The sequence below is a fragment of the Acinonyx jubatus genome, chromosome B2, assembly GCF_027475565.1.
Source record: "Acinonyx jubatus isolate Ajub_Pintada_27869175 chromosome B2, VMU_Ajub_asm_v1.0, whole genome shotgun sequence".
Taxonomy (NCBI): domain Eukaryota; kingdom Metazoa; phylum Chordata; class Mammalia; order Carnivora; family Felidae; genus Acinonyx; species Acinonyx jubatus.
Genome location: NC_069385.1, coordinates 54769760 through 54794554, shown reverse-complemented (window position 1 = coordinate 54794554; position 24795 = coordinate 54769760). Strand labels below are relative to the sequence as shown.

Sequence of the window (24795 nt, the reverse complement as noted above, 5' to 3'; positions counted from 1 at the left end):
TATCATGTATATTTGTAGCAGAGCAAGATATTATTAAAATAACTTTCTCACTGGGGCCCAAAATAGGCTGATATAAAATAAATTCCAGACTGTATTTCAACAGCCAGCAGTCCTGAACCTCTTCCTGCCACACTGTTCATCTCCAGAAGCCACTGTAAATTCTACCATACACGGCAATTCTCAGAGGGCTTCATTACTACGGTCTTTAAAAGGGATTCACTCATCTTTTTGCCTCCTGTAGGTGTGCTTCTTGTCAATCCAGGTCATGAGAAAAGAAAGTAATTTTTCCCAGTCTTTAGCAGTTCACAGAGAATGTGTGGTTTGAACCTTGTTTTATCTTAAAAAAAAAAAAGTGAAAACAGACAAGATAGTGTGCCAGTGCTCATGACACCAGAGGCCTCCTCAGACAGCTATAGTGAGCACTGTAAAACAATATTCTGTACAAAAGCAAAAAAAAAAAAAAAAAAAAAAAAAAAAGCCAGTATTCAGAGCGAGAGGATGCACAGAGGGATTAATTCCAAAGGTTTATATACCAGTCTCTGCAGACCAAAGGCAGATAGATCCCCTGTTGGTAAGTAATGGATGTACAATGTGGTCTTTTACTTTAAGAAACAAATGGCTTTCTTATAAGTCAGGTAACAAAGAAGGATTGGATGACATAAATGAACTGTTTCCAATTTTCAACTACTGTTATCTGGACTTGAAAGCTGGATATGGAGAAACCTTTTTCTACAAGTGGAAAACTAATATTCCACAGCAGGGAGTCCAGAAATTGTTAGAGACTGATCACCTCTACTTATCATGTTATTCTTCCTGAATGCTAGCAGCTATATTTGGGAACAACAGTCATTTTTAAAGAAATTCTCTTTTTAAAACTTCAAGGAAAACTACCTTCCTCCTCAAACTTTTTTTTTTTTCTCCTCAAACTTTTTAGTGTAAAAAACATCATGAACACCCATCTGCTCTCCACTACATTAACCAATTGCTAACATTTTGTCCTCTTTGCTTTCCCTTTGGACAATCATTTGCTGATTATTTGAGAGTAAGTTATAGACATCCTGTCTCATCCCTGAATACTTCGGCAACAACAATGTTCTCCTACAAAACCAACAAACCGTTATTATATCCAACAAGTTTAATGTTTCTTAAAGTGGTTAAGAAGTCCATATTCAAAGGTTTCCAGTTCAACCAATAGTGTTGTTTAGAACGGTTTGTTCCAAGATCAAATTAAAAATCATGCATTCTCTTTGGATGTCATGGATTAAGTCTCTTCTAATCTACAAGTGTCCCCATACCACACCTTTTCTTTCATAATAGTGACATTTTTTAAGAGTCCAGGTCAGTTGCCCTGGAGAATGTCCCTTATCCTGGATTTGTCTGATTGTTTCCTCATGATTAGATTAAAATTAAAAAAAATTTTTTTTGGCAACACAACTACATAAATGATGCTGTATACTTCTCTATTATATCAGGAGTCATACAATAATGATACAGTTTGTGTCATTATTGTTGAAACTAAGTTTGTTCACTGCTTCCCTTTGTATTTAATGAGTAATCTGTGGGGTACTTTGAATCCATGTGAATATTCAGTTCTCTTCTAACCATCCATACAATTGGTTTAAGCCATCACCCATTAATAATCCTTGTGTGAATAAAAGATTACATTGGTGGCTGTGAAAAAAAATGACATTTTAAAGGTCTCTTGCCTTGGCACTGGCAGGAATATCATTTGGTTCCTTTAGAGAAGACAGGTTTTATTGAAAATAAACTCTCTGTACACCTGTATTGGTACAAAGAGGTAGAGTTTAGTATATACGTGAAAAGGCTTATTGGGGAACAGAGGAAGAAAGGAAGGGTAGGACCCCCATCGTCATCCTGCAGTGGTATGGGTAGACTGTATGAGGATTTAGAAAGCTTACAAATCAGAAATTATTAGATCTGCTAGCCCCAAAGTTGAAGCAGTTGATTTTTGGTTTGGTAGGAGAAGCAGGGCTTGTATCAACCCAACTTTCCAGTTACAAAGAAAGAAACAGGGCAGGCCTCTTTGTTATTTTGATCATTCTTGTCTATTAATAAGATAGCACAAAGGCATCTGTAAGGAAATCAATACCATTTAGAACTAGATTTCTCAGGTACCTGATGTTACCATCTCTTTCACCTAGGAAAGCTAAATTTTGGAGAGAAATGTGAATGTCCCCGGATGAGATTTCTTGTATTCTCTTCCTTTGGTTAACTGGGAAAAGAGGAAGCAACAGATAGGTGCGTAGATGGCTATGGTGTCCAATTAAAAAAAAGAGGAGGGGCTTGTATTATCTACATAACAAATTTCTCTTTATTCAGAAGTCTTGTCAATCTTTTTTTCTTGCTGTGCTCCCTTGGAATCTGGAAGAGACATGAAATTTAAAATTGCACACACACACAAAATCTACCCAGATTGCAGAAAGGCCATGAGTAAATAAAAAAGGCTGAAAATGGAACTGAGTTGTTTCCTCCAGTGGCCAGGTTCCAAGATGATGGTCACCAATCTTGATGGCGCACCTCAAGCTCATGATGTCAAAAACCAAATTTATACCACTTTTTTCACTTAACTTGCCTATTAATATTAATGGCACGATTCTTCCTCTAATCCAAGTTCAAAATCATGATTTTGGCCTCTGACTGCCCCTCCCCAGTACACACCTGCCAGCTTCTCCCTATCATATTAGTCTTCAGGCCCTATACATTTTCTCTCTGAAATGAGTTAAAAAAAATTAATGTTTATTTTTGAGAGACAGAGAGAGAGAGAGAGAGAGAGAGAGAGAGGCAGAGAGTGAGGGAGACACAGAATTCAATGCAGGCTCCAGGCTCTGGGCTGTTAGCACAGAGCCTGACGCAGGGATCTGTGAGATCATGACCTGAGCCGAAGTTGGACGCTTAACTGACTGAGCTACCCAGGTGCCTCCGAAATGAGTTTTTTTTTTTTTTTTAATTTTACTGTAAGTAATCTCTATACCCAACATGGGGCTTGAACTCACAACCCTAAGATCAAGAGATGTATGCTCTCCTGACTGAGCCAGCCAGGAGCTCCTCTCTGAAGTGAGTTTTACACCTAACCTCCTTACCTTCCCATTCTTGTTGCCAATGCTCTGACTGGGATTTCTCCCCTGCGCGGATCAACAGGTTCCCCAAAACTTCCTAACTCATCTCTTTCTCTCTAGTATCTCCTTGCTCCTTTCATCCTATATGATATAGCCAGACATACCTCCCTAAAACATTTCAGACCTTGGTACTATGTGGTTCAAAAACTGTCAATGTCTGCTCCATGACCTGAATCAAGTTCATTTTCTGCAAGCAAACATCCACAGTCTTTTTTTTTTTCAATTGAAGTAAAAATTCATATAACAAAAATTGCATCACTTTAACTATTTTAAAGAGTGTATTTAGTTCAGGGGCACTTTAGCACATTCAGAATGTCGTACACCAATCACCTCTATCTAGTTTCAGAACATTTTTGTCATGTTGTAGCACATAATACTTCATGCCTTTTTACCGCTAGATACTATGCCATTGTATGGACATACTCCATTTTGTTTATCCATTCATCATTTGATGGACCTAGGCTGTTTCCACTTCTTGGTTATTGTAAACATTGCTAATCTGAATATTCACGTACATGTTTTTGTTGAACCAAAGCCTTTAAATATAGGCATTGTGTACTATTTTGGAGCAATTCTTTGCCTATCTCTTACTATCTTATATTTTTCACATTTAAGCCAAACTATAATACTTTTATTTCTTTGAATACAATGCACTTGCCTATCTACATCTCTTTTTTATGGCTTCTGTTGCCTAGAAAGCCTCTCATTCCCACCTTTGCTGTTAAGATCTTCTTCAAGGACCCTCTCAGAGATCACTTATTTTACAAATCCTTTCTTGACTTTCCTCTGTGCTCTCTAAATGACGATACTACACTATTCCCATCATTACACAAACTATTTGTATGTTTTTTCTTATCTCCTCTTTATAAGGCAATAGACCTTTAGGCAACATACTGATGTATCTCCTGTAGTCAAGCCCTTTGTTTTTCCTGAAGTCTAGCAGAAAAACTTAAGACATATTGTAATTCAGGAGATATCTAGAGCCATTGCAGAGTCTTTGTGGTCTCATATACAGTCCTTTCAAATGCCTACATTGTACACCCTCTGCAGTAGAGGATGTCATTATTATTCCTTTTGAAACAACTCAAAGTAAGTTAAGCAATTAGAGAATATCAGGTAGCATTAAGGAAGAGTCTCTGAATGTGCATTGTCTCTTTTGTTTAAGAATATACATGTGTTATGTTCATGTACACCAGCCTTGACTAGCAATTTTTGTTTCACATTTTGAATAAGTAGTACTAGTAGGATACCTACAGATAAGTGAGTTATAGCTTAGCATTGGTAAAATGTAGTTCACTTAAATAGTTTATGGCTGGTTATGACAGTGTCAGAATGTCACAAGCCTAAGTGACATTTCAGTACTTTCAGAAATAGCCAGGAAAATATAATCATAATTCCTATCTCTTCAGTGTCTTATAATGGCAGCAGAAAACTAGAAAGATCATTAAAAATAAAGCTTGCTGACCTGCAATGGCCTCTGGACTCCCCCAGAGAGTCAGAGCTCTGTTGTGCTCTGAAGGGTTCTACTTTCTTTTATTAGGGATCAAAATGATAACTGAGTAATGACTTCACCTCCCTAGGGTGAATCACCCATTCACTCAGTATTTTTACCTGATCATTATTTTTCAGCAGCTATAAATTTAAATTTAAAATTAAGGTAGAATTTAGTATGGAAACATTGCTCAACAAATATTTTTCAGCCGTTTCAGATCTGGCCTGGTGCTTTTAACCGCCTCTTATAAAAGGGTATGTGTGCGTGGTGTGTGTGTATGTGTGTGTGTGTGTGTGTGTGTGTGTGTGTGTGTGCACCTGTCTGCCTATGGGTGTGATGGATGACAGCTACCTAATCTTAAGACTTTGGGAGTTGAAGAGGAGGTAGCAGGGCCTGATACAAAAAATTCCAGAAGTTTCTTCTTCTTGGCTTTACAATGATATTGAATGGGCACTAAGGGGTATGTGATCTCTTCTTCACTTCTCTGTCTAGTCATTAATTCTCACTCTCCCCAAGCAGGAAATCAAAAGGGTAGATGGGACACAAACCTGTTTGAGTACAGCAGGGAAGTAATTTTACATGTGCTGTTAAGAAATCATAGGTGACTTCCATCATTGGGAGCAAGACTTTTCTATTTCTCAGTGTCAAAACTAGTATTAAGCTTCTAATAGAGATTAATATTTTTCTTATAATGCATCTCTTGCCTAAGAGACCTATTTCTTAGATTTATTTGAGAGCTGAAAGGGACCTCAGGAATGATCTAGTTCAACAGCATCCTTTGACATTAAATAATAATAAGGACATGAAAGAATGTGATTAAGTTTATACAGATGCTAGCAGAGTCCAAATTAGAATCCAGGTCTTCCAAAACCTTCACCTATGGGCCATTTCTGCTATACCAACTTGACTTTTTCTATTTAACAATACAGGGCTGCCATCAAATAGCCTAACTCTGTGAAGACCATACCACACATACTTTTTGACAAATACTAACTGGATGACTATTTCAAGTAATTCACTATGGCAGATGAATTCACTGTTATCCTTAGGGATCTTGAAATAAAATTCAAAACTTGGGGAGGAGGGGCCCCTGGGTGGCTTAGTTGGTAAAGTGTTTGGCTTCGGCTCAGGTCATGATCTCGCCATCAGTGAGTTCAAGCCCTGCTTTGGAGCCTGGAGCCTGCTTCAGATTCTGTGTCTCCCTCTTTCTCTGCCCCTCCCCGACTCACACTCTGTCTCTCAAAAATGAATAAAGGTTAAAAAAATTAAAAAAAACAAAAAAACCTGGGGAGGAAAGGATCACAAAAAATGCAGTGGAGGCAAATAATCATGAAAAACTGTGAAGAGAGTACTAGAACTAATTTCAGGATTAATAAGCAACCTCCTTGAGATTTAGGATAGAATGTCTCTCTTGAATATTATGCTAATTTTGTCCCCTAACTCTGTGTAGGAGGCATTCACAGAACAAGATTATTATCTTATAGAGCTTTATATAAACATGAATATTATAATTTAGAAGATTAAAATAAACTCAACCAAGGAGTCTTTAATCTGAGGAATGTATCCCCTTGCATGACAAAAACTAACTTATTTCTAATTTGTTTCAGATGAATTAATCTCTTCACCAGTGATCCTGTACATAACTCGAACATGGAGAAGGGTCTGAAGTCACTTGGAGCAAACCACAGCAGCCTGGCAGGTCCTTGAGGTGGGCAATAGACTGCCAGTCTTTCTTGAAGGATGAAGATCTAGATAGCATCACAGGGAACCTAGGCTGAAGAACAGGATGTCACCTACTCACAGCCATCATCCTGGCAGGATTTACTGACCTCTGGACAAGATATATTTTATTTATTTGAGTTACTGGCTAAGGCACTGGCTATTTGGAAAGGATATCCCTTTGAAAATGTAAAGTCAAGTTGGAGATAATGATTTGGGAGTATTTCACCAGCTGTTTAGGAAATCCTGGATTCTCATGTTGTCTACATTTACGACTTTGTATGCTTGCAAAGAAACTAAAAGTTAAATATGTCTCTCTTCTGTGAAGCTTCTTTAAAATTCAGATCTCTGCTACATATATATATATATATATATATATATATATATATATATATATATATATATATATATATGAATATATGTAAATAGCCCAGGGAGAGTTGGTAGCTTCCATTCAACATGTTTAGCTGGATCTTTTCAACCAAAATGTAAATCTGCAATGTATTCTAATGTAACCCAATTAGAGCTACTAACACCATCTGTATATATATTTTTGGTTCAGCTGTCAAAAAACACACAAATACACCCCAGTAATACAATATTGAATAGTTGTAGGATACTCATTGTACTATACTTCATTTAATTCTTTTTACTATTTTTAAATGAATCAACTTTCACTTTTTTCCTTTTAGAATTAGAATTTTAGTGCATATTCTAATATGTAAGTCTTTGTTCACATCTGATATTTTTTGAGGAAAGATTATTAGAAGTGGAATTACTATAACAAACTATATAAAATTTTTAAGAGACTACGTAAATGACTGTGTGTGTGACTTCCGAGGCTGGTCATAAAAGAAGATGCAATCTCTGCCTTGTTTGCTGGAACACTTGTGTTTGGAGCTCCGAACTGGCAAGTAAGAACTCTGACTATTCTCAAGCTGCCATGTTGCAAGGAAGCCAAGCTAAATGGAGGAACCACGTGTATGCACTCTGGTTGGTCAGTAATATAGTCTGACATCCCAGTCTAGCAGCCTGGCATGAGTTGAGTCTCTAGATGATTCCAGTGCCCAGCACTGCTGAGTCATCTCCAGCATCTGGGTCATTTCAGTTGAGGCCCCACGTGTCATGGAGCAGTCATCTCTGTGCTCTGTCCAACTTCCTGACTCACAAAATGTTTAATAAAAATGAACATAATCACATGGTTATTTTAAGCAGCTAAGTTTTGGGGGTAATTTGTTATGCAGCAACAGTAACTGGAACACTTAGTTTTCTATGCATCCATCATTAATTTGTCTTTAAATTCTCAATATTGTCAAGTATATTAGTTCCACTGATTTCCTTAAAGAAATTTCTCCTGGAGATCTCTGTCCTCTTGTCCCAATCTGGACTGGATACATAGCCATCAGCCTAGGACTTGCTTGGATGAGAGAGTGTAGCATGTTACTTATAACTTAAGGATGTGGGCCCTGGAGCCAGGCTGCCTGGGTTTAAATCCTGGCTCTACTGCTTGCTAGCTGTGTGATTCTGCACAAGCTAATTTCTCTGTGCCTCAGTTTCCTCATTAGAAGAGTGCCTGACACATCGTAAGTGCTCTTATTGTTGGCATTATTATTGTTTATTATGCTTCCTTTCATGCTATCCCTGGAATTCCCACTGCCTCATGCCTATGTCTGATCCCCTAGTTCCTAGATTCCATGTCTTTCTCTCTCTTGGTTACTTCTTTGTCTTAATAAAACACAGCACCTGAAATACATCCCTTGAGAAAAGATGCCTGGGAAGTCAGTTTTTTGAGACCTTGTGTTTCCGTTTTAAATTGTCTTTATTTAACATCACACTTGATAATGTGACAGTCACAAAAGTCTAAGTTGGCAACAATTTTCTCTTTGAATGTTGAAGATGTTAGTCCATTGTCCTGAATCTTTCAATGCCACTACTGAGAGGCCTTTCTGAGTCTCGATCCTTTGTATGTAGGTTTTTCTTTCTCTTCCTGGAAGTATTAGGATCTCTTTTTATCCCCATTGTTTCAAGATGTGATAATGATGTGATTATTTAGAGCCCCATTTCAACTTGGAAATTTAGGTCCTTCAATTCTCAGGATTTTTCTTTTCTTTGCAATTTTTTTTTTAAGTTTATTTATTTTTAGAGAGAGAGACAGGGAGAGAGAAAGAATCCCAAGCAGGCTGCACTGCCAGCGCAGAGCCCGACACAGGGTTTCAACCCACGAACTGTGAGACCATGACCTGAGCCAAAACCAAGAGTTGAACGCCTGACTAAGCCGCCCAGGCACCTCTCTTTACAAGTTTTTGTTGCTGTTAATTTACTTAACTCCATTTTCAGTTTTCTCTCTTTGGGACTCCTAAGAGTATATAGGATCTGTTGAATTGGTTCTCAAAATTTTCTCATCTTTTCTATCTTCTATTGACTTTCTGTTCAACTTTCTGGGAGATTTTCTCATTTGTATCTTCTGTTCTTCTAATTTATAAAAATTCTGCTTTCATATTTTTATATTTTCTTGCCCAAAGAGGAATCCTCTCATCTTCTATCAGGTGAATATGAGGGATGTGAAGCTGGCTGATGGCATTTTGAAAGCCAGTGAGGGAAGAGGGTTAAGAGAGGGAAAATCTTACCATTCCAAATGCAGATGACTTAGGCTCTCTTTGCTTTAAGTATGGCAGCTGTCCCTGCCCTCAGCTCTGCCTACTTTCTCTTGTCTTCCATTAACCCAATCGATTAGAACCACAAAGTTAAATAAATTCAATGAGGCTTTGGGTAAAAAGGCAAGAATTTATCATTCCAGAGTTTCTGGATTAAAAGAAAAGCAAAAAAGTTCCCTTTCATCTTTTATACCTTCTTTCCTGCAAAAAAGTAAGAAATTCACCCAATTTAAGCCTCTGTATCCCTCCCACTTCACCATGCTTTTTTTTTTTCCTTTGGTAATACCTCAGAATTTGAGTATTCAGGGTCCAAGTTTGTTTTAAAATAACCCAATGAGCTGACAGACGGAGCTTCTGGAATTCTGCAGCTTGTGCTAGAGTCTGCAGATGGGAAATTGCCGTCAGTTAAAGGGTGGTGCTATTACCATAGCCCAATTTTTGAAAGCCTTTAGAAAAAAAAAATTATCTGAGTTAATTAGCATCCACCACAGGCACTAGTTTTGTGTTGCAGTATTCTAAGAACTCAGATAATAACAGCAGTTCAATCTCTAAGTTTTAACTAACATTTGCCTTTTAAAAATGTGGATTATAAAGAATTTTACCTGTTATATGAAAATGCTCTTATATGGCTGTTCTATAATCTTAGATCATCATGAAATATGAATTATATTCTAAAATCAACTAAATACTACTCTACTGATGCCCAAAATAGGAATAATTTCATTTTACCTCTCTGATCTGCTTAATCCACAAGTCTCTTCCAAGAAACTCCTGATGTAAGACCACAGGAGCTGAGTTGAGATTAAAAGTTATGGAGTCACTGGTCTTTTCCTTAATAAAAGGCTGGAGGTCAGAATTTATCTAGGAGGAGTAGTCAAAAGAGTTAAATCAGTAAGATGCATACACACTACTATGTTTTAGTCCTTTCAGAAAGCACCAGTTAATGCAGGGAAAATGAAGCTTAAGGAATACAGCTTTTAGATGAACTTTACTAAGCAAAAGAACAGTTCATATGATTAACAGAAATCTTTAAAATTCTTTAAGATAATTTTTTCCTGACATATTCCTTTTCTATTTGGCAGCAGACTTTGCTTTTACTCTTTAAATTAAAAACAAGAATTTTTTTTGAATTTTTTTAACGTTTTTATTTATTTTTGAGACAGAGAGAAACAGAGCATGAATGGGGGAGGGGCAGAGAGAGAGGGAGACACAGAATCGGAAGCAGGCTCCAGGCTCTGAGCCATCAGCCCAGAGAGCGACGCGGGACTCGAACTCACGGACTGTGAGATCGTGACCTGAGCTGAAGTCAAACACTTAACTGACTGAGCCACCCAGGCGCCCCAAAAAACAAGAATTTAAATAAAGTTTTAATGAACATAATTGTTTAATAAAATTTAAGATTTAATAAAATATATAAAAACTCATCTGGAGATATTACATACATATATATATATACATGCATGTATATATATAACGTATATATCTATTTTCTCCTCTCTTATGAGCTATTTAAGTAACATCTAAGAAATATATATTAAATGGAATCTTTAAGTTACATATGTACAGAGGCAACAATATAACAGCTAACCTCAAGACTTTTTATATTTCAGTATGCCCATTCAAAAGGACCAAGTATTAGAATTAAGGCTTTCGATTTTACTCAGTATATTTTTAAATTTCATTAAATTTCCACAATTTGTTTTACATAAGGGAACTTTAAGGGAACTGTAACAAAAACGCAAATGATCTCTCATTCTGTAAAGGGCAACATTACAGGTTATTTAATAATTTGTAAGAGTTCTCTCAAGAACCCTTTCAGGTGGTAAGAAAAGACAAACATCACAAATATGGTTTAAGTCAGCTGTAGCTTTCTATCAAAATTACACAGTACTCACCACTCACACTGTTTATATTACATAACAATCACCATCTATGACTGACAGATTTTAAACACACAATAAACATTTTTTTTTTGAGATATAAAAGCAGCTTATTAAATGGCAGGAGGTTTCTTATGTATCATTTTAGCTATTTAAGCACTGAAAAAAGAAAAAATGTGCAAATACCTTATGACTCATGGCCATGTGCTTCCCATACTGAAATGCCATATCCTGAACGTCAGCATCATGCTTTGCTAATTCCATTGCAGCCTGGCAGCTCTTTGCTAATAAGGCACCATGGGAGAGAAAAGTCTGTTCCTTCCAAGTTGATATTCCAATATCTTCTGTGATATGATTTTCCTAAAAAATGCGACAAAGCCAGGATTTTAAAAAATGTTTTAGGAGTAATTGTTTTGGTTTTTGAAGAATATAAGAGTTAAGAAATGAAGTCCTCAAAACACTCAGGCTATTGCCACAAGACAGAACTAAAAGATGCAGAACGTTGGCTCTACCTACAGAGAACTAAGGGGTGGGAACTGTTGTTTTGGGGTAATGGCGGGAAAGATGAAAGAAATGCAGAAGCAAATTTTATTTTGAACTAGGAAACTTCTATTACAATTTATGTAGGATAAAGAAAAGTTAGAAACTTGGACCTCCAAACTAACTCCCTTCTATATTCACGTGAGCTCTTGAGTGCTGGTATGCCAAAACACAAGATGCCTGTTACCTTTAACTTATGTGGAAATGTCAAGGGCGTAATGAGGAAACTGCATTCTCTTAGAAACAGTTCAATAAAAAAAATCACAGAGGAGGTAACCCATTGTAAAGGAGTATGATTAGATTATATTATCATCCAAGTTTATTCCTATAAGGAGAAACAAGGAGAAAAGGGAGTATATATAAGTGTAGTTTATTTACTTTCATCTTTTTAAATTATGAAAACCATTGTAGTATTTATAAGTTCACACATACCTACTACCTCTAGACCAGTGATGTCCATTAAAAATATAATGTAAGCTGCATATGTAATTTAAGATTAGCTAGTAGTGGGGAGCCTAGGTGGCTCATTTTGGGTGTTCAGCTCTTGATTTTAGCTCAAGTCATGATCTCATGGTTTGTGGGATTGGCCCTGCATCAGGCTCTGTGCTGGGTGTGGAGCCTGCTTGGGATCCTCCCTCCCTCCCTCCCTCCCTCTCTCTCTCTCTCTCTCTCTCTCTCTCTCCCTCTCTTTCTCTCTATCCATACCCCACTTGCAAGTGTGTGCATATGCACACACTCTCTTTCTTAAAATAAATAAACTTTTAAAAAGGGTAAAATAAAATAAAATTTGCTAGTAGTTACATTAAAAAGTGAAAAGAAATAGGTGAAATTAATCTTACTGACATTTTATCTATCCTAATATATCCAAAATATTATTTCAACATATAAAATTATTGAGATATTATAGCAGCACCTGTGTGGCTCAGTTGGTTAAGTGTCTGACTTTGGCTTAGGTCATGATCTAACAGTCTGTGGGTTCAAGCCCTGTGTCAGACTCCGTGCTGACAGCTCAGAGATTGGAGCTTGCTTCAGATTCTGTGTCTCCCTCTCTCTCTGCCCCTCCCCTGCTCACACCCTGTCTCTCTCAAAAATAAGTAAACACTTTAAAAAAATGTTTTTAAATTATTGAGATATTTTATATTTTTTATGCTAAATTTTCAAAACCAGTGTGTATTTTACACTTACAACACATCACTAGCCACGTCTCAAGTACTCAGCAGGTACAAGGAGCTAGCGGCTGCCCTACTGGATGGGGCTGCTCTAGGCAGTGGGCTCTCTGAGGACAAAAATGATGAACAAAGTATATAAAACAATGTTCATTTATGGTATTTCTTTGAAACTTCAAACTAACTAGAACCCATTCAGAAGGATTAACTAAAACACTTTACTTCCTGCCACCCATACCATAATCCTTCTCTTTCCATCATTATTTGAGGACAAATATAAAAAATAATAAGAAAATGGGATCATGAAAAGGTCAGCTCAGATCCAGAGGGGAACCTTCCACTCACTGGTCAGATCAAATTGTCAGCTTTATTTTATTTATTGTGCCTTTAAACAAAGAGAAAGTTCCACTTGTGGCAAGAGTTACAAATGTGCAACATAACATTGTGTAATAATAAAAAAGGCCATCCAAGGGAGAAACAGTGAATAAAGCGCATTATAAAACATTAGGTATGAATCACAACATATTTAATTTTGGAAATTTGAGAATGTATTTTTAAATGTGCAAAGTTAACATACCATATTAATAAACTGAAGATAGAAATCATATTATCTCTCCATACAAACATTTGACAAAATTCAACTCCTATTCTTGATGGGAAAAAAAACCTAAATAAAAGAGGAACAGATGTATATTTCTTTAATATGATGTGTGCATATGTGTGTGTATGTGTGTCAGCCCCAAAGTCTGCAAATACTTTATGAAGGAACATGAGTCTTTCCTAATAAAGTCAGGAATAAGAGAGATGCACACCACTGTTATTTAACAGTGTAAAGGAAGAGGCAAGAAAAGAAGAGATGGATAAATATTAGAAAGGAAGCTTTTAACTATCGCTGTTTGAAGACAATGTAATTGTATACTGGGAAAAACTAGGAGACTCAACTACAAACTACTATAAACAAGAAGTTAATTCAATAAAGTAGCAGCATATATATATACACACACATACGTATATATACACACAAAACTTATAGTTAATAGGATAAATGTATTAACCATAACTTTCATGCATAAAAAGTAATCACAAAGTATTATAAATAGGATCTTTTCTTCCATTATATCCAATGAAAAGAAAGATTAAAGAGCTGGGGATAAACTCAGAAATGTGAAAAACTGATACGAATGAATTGCTAAAATACTAGTGAAGGAACACAAGTTACCTTAAAGAATATAAAAACATATCATATTTAAAGACGGTACAGTCCAACCTCATAAAGTTTACTCCAATTAAACTAAAAAGACCTTTCTTTCCTCCTGAAACCAGGGAAGCTGACTCTAAAGTTCACATGGAACAAACATAATAAAAGTAGGCAGGAAAACCATGAACAATAATAGCCATGTGTATGGTTGGGGGAGGGTGGGGGGGTAGATGGGGACACCGATAGATGTCCAGCCCTACCAGATATTATAACTATAAAGATATCACGTATTATACTATAAAGCCTTAGTAATTTAAAAGAATGTGTACTTTTTAGACAGAAAGACAATTGAACCAAAAAGAAAGTCCAGAAATCAAACTATATACAAACATTTACTAACTTGTAGGAAAAGTTGGACTTTTCAGTAAATGGTGCTGCTACAACCAAATAGCTATCTGGAAACAAACAAACAAACAATAGACATATTTGCATTTACACCATTTATCAGGATAAACTCCAAATGGCAAAAGCAAAACCAAAACAACCACAAAACCGTAAGCAATGTTAGAAGACAAAGGACAAGGAGGAAAAGTATTTGCATTTCCTTTTTTTTAAAAGATGAAAAAAATTTTTTTAAAGTTCATTTATTTTGAGACAGAGAGAACACATGTGTGTGGGGAGGGAGGCAGGGAGGGAGGGAGGGAGGGAGCGAGAGAGAGAATACCAAGCAGGATCTGTGTTGTCAGCACAGAGCCCAACTTGGGCCTAGACCTCACAAATCGGGAGATCATGACCTGAGCTAAAACCAAGAGTCATATGCTTAACAGACTGAGCCACCCAGGGGCCCCAAAGTATTTGCATTTTCTTAAAAAAAAATTTTTTTTTTTAACGTTTATTCATTATGGAGAGATAGAGAGAGACAGAGCATGAACAGGGGAGGGGCAGAGAGAGGGGGAGACACAGAATCCGAAGCAGGCTCCAGGCTCTGAGCTTTCAGCACAGAGCTCGAAGTGGGGCTCAAACTCACAAACCTTGAGATCATGACCTGAGCCGAAGTCAGACGCCCAACCGACTGAACCACCCAGGAGCCCCAGTATTTGCATTTTCTATCACAGACAACTGGCAAATCACCCTGTGGTAGGCTAATAATGTCTGTGTCCCCCACACCCCCTCTTCCCAAATGTTACCTTAACATGGCAAAAGGGATTCTGCAGGTGTGACTGAATTCAGGATGTTGAGATGGAGGGATTATCCCAGATTAACCGGGTGGGCATAAGGTAATCACAAGGACCTTTCTAAGAGGAAAGCAGCAGGGTCTGGGGTCAGACAGGAGATATGATGACAGAGGAGAGAGGGGTTGAAGATGTTAAGCTCCCGAACTGGAATAGGGAGGCTGGGGTCAAGAGCTGAGGAATGAAGGTGGAAATTAGAAAAGACAATGACATGGATGTCTCCTAGAGCCTCCCCAAGGAAAGTAACCTTACCAACACCTTGATTTTGGGTCTTCTGACTATTAAAGAAAATTCCCACCTCTACAAAGCTTTACTAAGTGTTGGTGAGGCTGTGAAGAAACAGGAGTCTTGAGCATGGCTAGTGGAAGTGGAGACTGGATGGAAATTTCACAATTTATCCATGAAAATTACAAATGTATTTGCCCTGTGACCCAGAAATCCTACTTCCGGGAATTAATTCTACATATAAGCCCATGCACATGTGAAATGAAATACACACAAGTTTGCAATCTATTGTTCACCCAGCTGCCAGGGTGATCCTTTTACAACTTAAGTCAGGCAGGTTACATTGACCTTTGTGCTGTTTCTCTAACACTGCAGGCCTGCTCTTCTGAGGCCGCTGAACTTGCTATTTTCAGTCAAGCACTCTCCCCAGATGTTTGCAGGGCTCAGTTCCTCATTACTTTGGGGTCTCTGCTCAAGTTTCAACCCATCTTTAATAGTCTACCTCCCACCCCATCATTTCCTATCTCCTTACTCTGCTTTAAATATTTTTTCTTTGATACTACTCAACTCTTCACATAGGTGTTGGTTTAACTGCCTACCCCTTTCACTAGGATGTTGGCTACATGAAAGTAAGGACTTTCTTTGTCTTGCCCTCTGCTGAATCATCAGCATTCAATGTAGTACATTAGGTGTGCAATAAAAATATTTGCTGAATCTTTATCTTTCTTTTGGTATCTTTCTCTCATTTCCACCTTGCTCTGTCCTATTTGGAAATAACAAGGAATTGAAATAATTCTCCTTGAATGCCTTACTGCCGCTCACAGAATCAAGATGAACTTCAGCATAACATTTAAGGCAAGGTCCTTTTTGGTACCAAGCAATACTTCTAGCCCCATCTCCTACCCAAAATATCCCCTTGAGGCCTGCATTCCAGCAACACAGAACAATCTGCTGTTTCTTGAACAAAATATACACTTTCACACTTGTGTGAATTTAAAAATATTATTCCCTTCAAAAAGAATATCAACTCCTCCTATCCCCTGCTTATTAAATTGAACATATCCCATTCAAACATCACTTATAAGAAACATTGCCAAGTACTCCCACAAATACTTTTCTCTTTAGACTAATGTTACTTTACTTATACTACAATATAGCACTTATTCTTTCTGAATTGTATGCTTATTTGTCTTTTCTTGATTAGGTTGGACCCTGTCTTAGGCATCTTTGTATATTTTTAATCACTTAGGCCATATTTAATCTCCAAAAAATGTTCACTAAATGAACAGAATCATGTTTGTCTGTTGCATTTATTATTTGTATGTTCTTTAAAAAATTGTTATATTTATTTATTTATTTATTTATTTACTTATTTATTTTAGAGAGAGCGAGTGTGTGAGTGGGGAAGAGGGGCGGACGGAGGGAGAGAGAGAGAGTCTTACTCAGGCTCCACGCTCAACATGGCGTCTGCCATGGGGTTCAATCCCATGACCCTGGGATCATGACCTGAGCTGAAATCAAGAGTCAGATGCTCAACTGACTGAGCCACCAGGTGCCCGTTAAAAAGTTTTAAAAGCAAATGAGAGATATATTCATATAAGAATGCTATTCGGCAACAAAAGAGAAGCAACTACTGACAGATGCTATGTAGTAGATGAACCTCAGAAACATGAAGCTAAGCGACAGAAGACAGGCACAAACGGCCACACATCGTATGACTCCACTTACATGAAATGTGGATTAGTGGTTGCCTTGGCTGGGGGTGGGAGCTGTAAATGGGTATGAGGGACTTTATGAGGGTATGTGTGAAAATGTTCTAAAACTGATTCATGGTAATGGTTGCACAACTTGATACAGTTTCTAAAAAATCACTGAATTTTAGGCTAGACATGGGGTGATTTTATTTTTTTTTTAATTTTTTTTTCAACGTTTATTTATTTTTGGGACATAGAGAGACAGAGCATGAACGGGGGAGGGGCAGAGAGAGAGGGAGACACAGAATCGGAAACAGGCTCCAGGCTCTGAGCCATCAGCCCAGAGCCTGACGCGGGGCTCGAACTCATGGACCGTGAGATCGTGACCTGGCTGAAGTCGGACGCTTAACCGACTGCGCCACCCAGGCGCCCCGACATGGGTTGATTTTATGATATGTAAAATACAGCTCAATAAAGTTCTTAAAAAAGAAAATAATGAATGAGTAATATTTTACATTTCTTGCTCTCATACTTAAATTGTTATTAAAAAAAAAACTTATGAGGGGTGCCTGGGTGGCTCAGTTGGTTGTGCATCTGACTCTTGATTTCAGCTTAGGTCATGGTCTTGTGGTTTGTGGGTTCGAGCCCCTCATGGGGCTCTGTGCTGACAGTATGGAGCCTAGTTGGGATTCTCTCTCTTCCTTTTTCTCTGCCCTTCCCCTACTCTCTCTCTCAAAAAATAAATAAACTAAAAAAAAGGAAATAAAAAAAAAAAAAAGTCTGTCCTCAAAAAGCTCACAGTCCAGGGATGGCATGGATAAATATATCTATATATGGATATAAATATATAGACAAACCAATGTAATTCTATTTCAGAATAATTTTTGCAGAATTTCCAATAAAAGATTCAGTTTGGCTCATTATATTTTCCTTATTGTGATTAAGACATTTTATTATTATTTCTACATTTTAAATTATGCAAGTGATACCTGATCACTGAAAAAAAATTAGAAAATTCAGAAAACCAAGAAAACAATTAATTTATAGTCCCTAGAAATCTACTACCAAAGTTAATAAGGGCATAAGTTAATCTGTTTCTAAGTTAATCAGGATATTAATTCCATGAACATTAAATTATTATATATTGTGAACTTGGTTACAAATGAAACAAATCCCTCCATTCATTTCCATCAGCTTGCCACCTATATATTAAGAGAGCATGCTCTATTACAAAGGAAAAATAAATGTACAATTATAAAATACCAAGAAACTGGTTTGATAACCACTTTCAAATCAGCATCTTCACACATCAGAGATATAGAATTGGTGTGAAATGAATGAATGTAGTCAGAGTAAATGAGATTTAGATATTCTTATAGCATCAACTTACATATGTGCAGTTTTTACTGAAGATTTATTATCTATAAAAGGAAGATACAGTGAATGAATATTTACTATTGATGGGATTTCCTTTTTTCCATAAAGGTAATATATGCCGACATGCCTATCGAATGACTGTCAGACAAAAGTACAATAATTTAAAAAATGCAGGTCTCTTATTCACTGTCACATGACCTTTTTGCTCAAGCAAGGCAGGTTCAGTAACACACGTACACAAAACTGAAGCCTGCAAGAAGATGTTTGCCTGAGATAGTGGCACTGGTGGTTTTGCTCAGAGATAATATGCTGTTCTGCTAACTGAATTGTCTGGGGGTGTACTTTGAGTTGCTTTCCTGATGAAAGTAATACATTGGTACATAAATATTCACAGGAGACCAAAGTGTATTTATAAAGTGGCTGGTTGGGATTAAAGGTCTGGTCCGTGGCCACAGAACAAAAGCACACTAACTGACGCAGGAAAATGACAAAGCCCCAACTAGAACTTGCCAAGTCAAACTGCCACCTTTCACATTACCAGAAAAGAAGAGTTGGGGAGATTCAGACACTGGCTATCTGTCGAGATAAAAGCACTTTAAAGAAAGAATGCAAATATCCTATTTTTCATGCTTCCTACTTCTGATAAATACTCTGAGCCACTATCTTTATAAATGCGGCATAAATTTGGGTTTAGTGAAAGACCAGATCCCTCTAATGCCACATCTCACTATTTTAAATGTTTGCTTTGAGTTGCTGTTTTCAGCTATCTCGAGAAGTTAAACATGAGGCAAAACAGTTTACCAGCCTTATTTAAAAATAAATAAATAAATAAATAAATAAATAAATAAATAAATAAATAAATAAAATAAGCTCAGGAAATTTTTAGTAAAGACCCTCTAAATTTAGAGATAAGAATGAAGCAGGGAGAGAATGAAATCTAGTTATTTCCTGGGAACTAGCTAAGTGATGGCATTTTCACATTCACTGTTAGCTCTCAAAAACCCTATTATTATTCCCATTTAAAAGGTAAGGAGGTTTGAAGACTGTATTTTGACCCAAATCAGACACTAGTCAGAGACTAGGCAGAGATAGATCTCAGACATACAGTGAGAGGATTCTATTTTGCTTAATACATAAAAGAAATACACGCAAAATCTTTTATAGTTGGAAAAGTAGGCTGTGTTTAAGAATGAATGACATGTTTTATCTGTGTATCAAAAAAGTATTTTCAACCTATAAATTAAGTCTTGTAATAATACCCATTGGAGAAATCCAAGAGTCTAGAGCATAAGATGAGTAATGAGATTAGAAACAGTAGGCATCACAAGTATTTTTTCCGGAATCCCTAAGGAGGAAAAAATATATATAATATTTTAACAGACTCATCTAACAGGATGAAATAATTTGCTCAGATTTAAAATCCAATCACATGGGAAAGAGTAAAGTAGGTATCTTGGAAGCTTTATATCTATGTACATCATGGGAGAGAAACTAGTAAGATCTGATACATGTGTATAACTGAATCCTATTTTTTAAAGAATACTTCTATAGAATAAAAAGCTACTAAAACTTTATTTAGAAATTAGAGAGAAGGGTTCCTAGGGAATTTAAAAATTGAGAATTCTTTGGTTTAGAGCCAGGTAGTCCCTTCCTGCCCTCCCTGCTAGTCACTTATTGCTGAGATATATGGGGCTGACCAAGCTGAAAAGGGATGGAGGAGGGAAGACTATTGTACAGCACAAATCCTTCAGCAGGTGGCATCCTTGGGAAGGGGGAAGCTCTGAACAGCTAGAGGGCAGCAGATAGTCTTCAGATGGGTTGTACAGTAGGGGCAGTAGGGAATACTGAATAATTCTTCAAGATGGTCAGACTGGACGGCACCAAGGGGAAATGTGGCCTGCTCTGAAATGCACAGCCTATGCTAGTGTTTGGCGTCCCGTGCAAATGCGCAGTAAATGCAGTTACCTGATTTTTCTGTGTGCTTACTACATGCCAAGCACTGTGGATTTGAACATTAGTCAGGCATTACTTCTCGACCATTAGAAGTTCAGCAGGGGAGAAACACAGTAAACGGAAAGTAGTTGGGTATGTGCAAAGGGAGCTATGCTTATAGTAGAGAGAAGGGAGTGAACCCTTCTGTTGAGAAAGATTAAAGAAGGCTTCAGTGGGGGGATAGTCAGAGTTGAGTTAGGTTCTGAATAATAAACTGGAATTAGGTAGAGGATGACTTTGGGGCATCAATATTAGTTCCATATTGTTGAAGCATACAGTGGGAGAGGTAGGTGAAGAAGGAGGAGACTAGTCAGGAAGGTAAGAGACCTAGAGGTTTGGATCTTATCATTTAGGTGCTAGAAAACTGTTTTTGGCGGGAAATGATATGATTATATGTGCAATTTAGATGGGTTGCTTCAGAAGCAGTTTAGAAAGGAGGGGTAATAACTGAAGATCCATTAAAGGGTGAAGTGCTCTATTGTAGGTGAGCAGATGAGCTAAAGTGGTAGCTAATGGAGACTGAGAGGCAAGAACAAGATGAGCTGTTCAAAAAGTGAAACAAGATAGCTCCCTACTGTGGACAAGATGTTGCTCACCCAGGATCCACTCCCCTCTCCCTTCTTACTAACAAGACCTAATTTTGTTCAGGTACTCACTGCTCTGATATGTGAACAGACTAATGCCATTTTGGACAAATTGGCCATGATGATGGTTCTAGGACCTGAACTTCTTGAGTACAGACAGCCCCCTTCTCTTCCCACATTCTTTCCTTTTTTTTTTTTTTTTTTTTTTTTTTAATAACCACACTCTTAAGTATGCTCTCAGGGTATAACACCTTTGATCTTTCCTGGAGATATGACTATGACACACACCTATTTTTTTTTTTTAATGTTTATTTTTCAGAGAGAGAGAGAAACAGAGCATGAGTGTGGGAGGGGCAGAGAGAGAGAGAGGGAAACACAGAATCCAAAGTAGGCTCCAGGCTCTGAGCTGTCAGCACAGAGCCTGACGTGGGGCTCGAACCCACAAGCCACGAGATCATGACCCGAGCGGAAGTCAGACAATTAACTGACTGAGCCACCCAGGCGCCCCAACACATACCTATTCTTAAACATTCTCTTCTTGGTGGTTCCCTAATATGTACTTCCAGCCCCTAGGCTATAAAAATAGGTCTCAAGGGAGGTGGGGTTGTATCTTGCTGCTGCCCTAGACATGCTTCTGTCCATAAATCCCCTTAATAAGCCATTTCTCATCAAACTGAACTTGTCTGCCTTCTTCTTTGGTCTAATAGCTCCTCTCGCCTCGGAGGTCATTTTGCATATATTTCCCTTTCAGGGAACACTTGCCAATGATTAATTTAGGAAGGGGCATGTGGGCTAATTCTAGGTAATGAGATACATACAGTACAGAGGGAAGTCTAGGAGGAGGCTCCTAGAAAGAGACCCAGTTGGAACTTGCAACTGTTTCCTCTGGATGTACTCTGTCTTGGACAGACACACCCAAATTGCCACCAGCCTGATAATGAATAGGACACAAGGAGGCAGAGCAGAGAGACGGTAAACCTTGATATGATGGAGCTGTCACGTTAACTGCGTGATGCCTGACTACCTTGGCATGTTTGGTTAGAGTAAAATCTATTACCTTACTTTTGTAACTATTTAATTGGATTTTCCATTTTTTGCAGCTGAAAGCATTCCAACGAATTCATCCCTTAATGAAAAATGTTCATGCTATATGAAGTCTACACATGCCAACATTAGCAAACTACTAAAACATTTTAGGACGAAATTTTCTTAGGATAGTGTATTAGTTATCTGTTGCCATATAACAAATGATCCCACAACACAGCATCTTAAAACAGTAGACATTTATTATCTTATAGTTTCTGAGGGTCAGGAGTCCAGGAATGACTTAGCTGGCAGGGTTTGTCATGAGGTTACACTCAATCTGATAGCTGGGGCTAGAGCAATATAAAGGAGCTGGAGACTCCACTCCCAAACTTACTAAGGTGGCTTTTGGTAGTAGTTGTTAATTGCTTGCCACATCAGCCACTCCACAGGGCTGCTCACCTGACATGGCCACTGGCTTCCCCTAGACTAAGTAATACAAAAGAGTGAGAGACAGTGAGAATACATTCAAGAGAAAGCTTTACAATCTTCCCTGATGTTGAAAGTGACAGGTCATCATATCAACTGTATGCTGTTTATCACACAGACCAACCTAGGACAGTATAGAAAGGAATTACACAGGAGTATCAGGAGGTGGGTCCACTGGAAGCTATCTTGGAGGCTGGCTACTACAGATGGAGTCTATGATTAAAATTTGTGGGTCGGAATATTTTAAAGTCTCTACAAACTTTCTGCCAAGTTGTTTTAAAGAAAGGTTCTTCTCCTCCTTCTCCTTCTCTTAAAATGGAAAACACTTAAAAAAATATTTTTAATGTTTATTTATTTTTGAGAGAGAGAAACAGAGTGCAAACAGGGGAGGGGCAGAGAGAGAGAGGGAGACACAGAATCCAAAGCAGGCTCCAGGCTCTGAGCTGTCAGCACAGGGCCCAACATGGGGGTCGAACTCACAAACTGTGAGATCATGACCTGAGCTGAAGCCAGGCACTTAACGGACTAATCCACCCAGGCACCCCCCAAACCTTTTTTTTTTTTTAAAGGAAGCTCTATGCCCAACATGGAGCTCAAACTCCATTGAAATCCAAGAGGCACAGAGAACTCCCTTCAGACGTAACTTGAATTTATCTTCTGCACGACATATCATAGTGAAACTGGCAAAATACAAGGATAAAGAAAAAATTCTGAAAGCAGCTAGGGATAAACGTGCTCTAACATATAAAGGGAGACCGATAAGACTAGTGATGGATCTCTCTACTGAAACTTGGCAGGCCAGAAAGGAATGGCAGGAAATCTTCAATGTGATGAACAGAAAAAATATGCAGCCGAGAATCCTTTATCCAGCAAGTCTGTCATTTAGAATAGAAGGAGAGATAAAGGTCTTCCCAAACAAACAAAAACTGAAGGAATTCATCACCACTAAACCAGCCCTACAAGAGATCCTAAGGGGGATCCTGTGAGACAAAGTACCAGAGACATCGCTACAAGCATGAAACCTACAGACATCACAATGAGTCTAAACCTGTATCTTTCTATAATAACAATGAATGTAAATGGACCAAATGCGCCAACCAAAAGACATAGGGTATCAGAATGGATAAAAAAACAAGACCCATCTATTTGCTGTCTACAAGAGACTCATTTTAGACCTGAGGACATTTTCAGATTGAAAGTGAGGGGATGGATAACTATTTATCATGCTACTGGAAGTCAAAAGAAAGCTGGAGTAGCCATACTTAGACAAACTAGACTTTAAATTAAAGGCTGTAACAAGAGATGAAGAAGGGCATTATATAATAATTACAGGGTCCACCCATCAGGAAGAGCTAACAATTATAAATGTCTATGTGCCAAATACGGGAGCCCCCAAATATATAAAACAATTACTCACAAACATAAGCAACCTTATTGATAAAAATGTGGTAATTGCAGGGGACTTTAACACCCCATTTACAATAATGGATAGATCATCTAGACACACGGTCAATAAAGAAACAAGGGCCCTGAATGATACATTGGATCAGATGGACTTGACAGATATATTTAGAACTATGCATCCCAAAGCAACAGAATATACTTTCTTCTCGAGTGCACATGGAACATTCTCCAAGATAGATCACATACTGGGTCACAAAACAGCCCTTCATAAGTATACAAGAATTGAGATCATACCATGCATACTTTCAGACCACAATGCTATGAGGCTTGAAATCAACCACAGGAAAAAGTCTGGAAAACCTCCAAAAGCATGGAGATTAAAGAACACTCTACTAAAGAATGAATAGGTCAACCAGGCAATTAGAGAAGGAATTAAAAAAATATATGGAAACAAATGAAAATGAAAATACAACAATCCAAATACTTAGGGATGCAGCGAAGGCAGTCCTGAGAGGAAAATACATTGCAATCCAGGCCTATCTCAAGAAACAAGAAAAATCCCCAATACAAAATCTAACAGCACACCTAAAGGAAATAGAAGCAGAACAGCAAAGACACCCTAAACTCAGCAGAAGAAGAGAAATAATACAGATCAGAGCAGAAATAAACAATACAGAATCTAAAAAAACTGGAGAGCAGATCAATGAAACCAAGAGTTGGTTTTTTGAAAAATTAAACAAAATTGATAAACCTCTAGCCAGGCTTCTCAAAAAGAAAAGGGAGATGACCCAAATAGATAGAATGAAAATGGAATTATTACAACCAATCCCTCAGAAATCCAAGCAATTATCAGGGAATATTATGAAAAATTATACGCCAACAAACTGGACAACCTGGAAGAAATGGACAAATTCCTAAATACCCACACACTTCCAAAACTCAATCAGGAGGAAATAGAAAGCTTGAACAGACCCATAACCAGCAAAGAA

At 37.7% G+C, this 24795-nt stretch overlaps 1 protein-coding gene across 7 annotated transcripts in view; it reads right to left on the bottom strand.

Annotated features, from left to right (window-relative positions):
• PDSS2 (decaprenyl diphosphate synthase subunit 2) overlaps positions 1–24795 on the bottom strand; it is a 281533-nt gene that overhangs the window by 53600 nt on the left and 203138 nt on the right. For 6 of the 7 annotated variants that reach the window (XR_003419445.2, XM_053222409.1, XM_053222410.1 and 3 more), the window contains 2 exons: positions 11069–11242; positions 9732–9863 (listed from right to left, as the gene is read on the bottom strand). Coding sequence is in view for 6 of the 7 variants with exons in the window: in XM_053222409.1 (XP_053078384.1) it covers positions 9732–9863; positions 11069–11242 (306 nt within the window). In the remaining variant the exon portion in view is untranslated. Of the gene's footprint in view, positions 1–1324; positions 1781–9731; positions 9864–11068; positions 11243–24795 lie in introns of those variants that run through there. The other variant, XM_053222413.1, reaches the window with a different exon arrangement.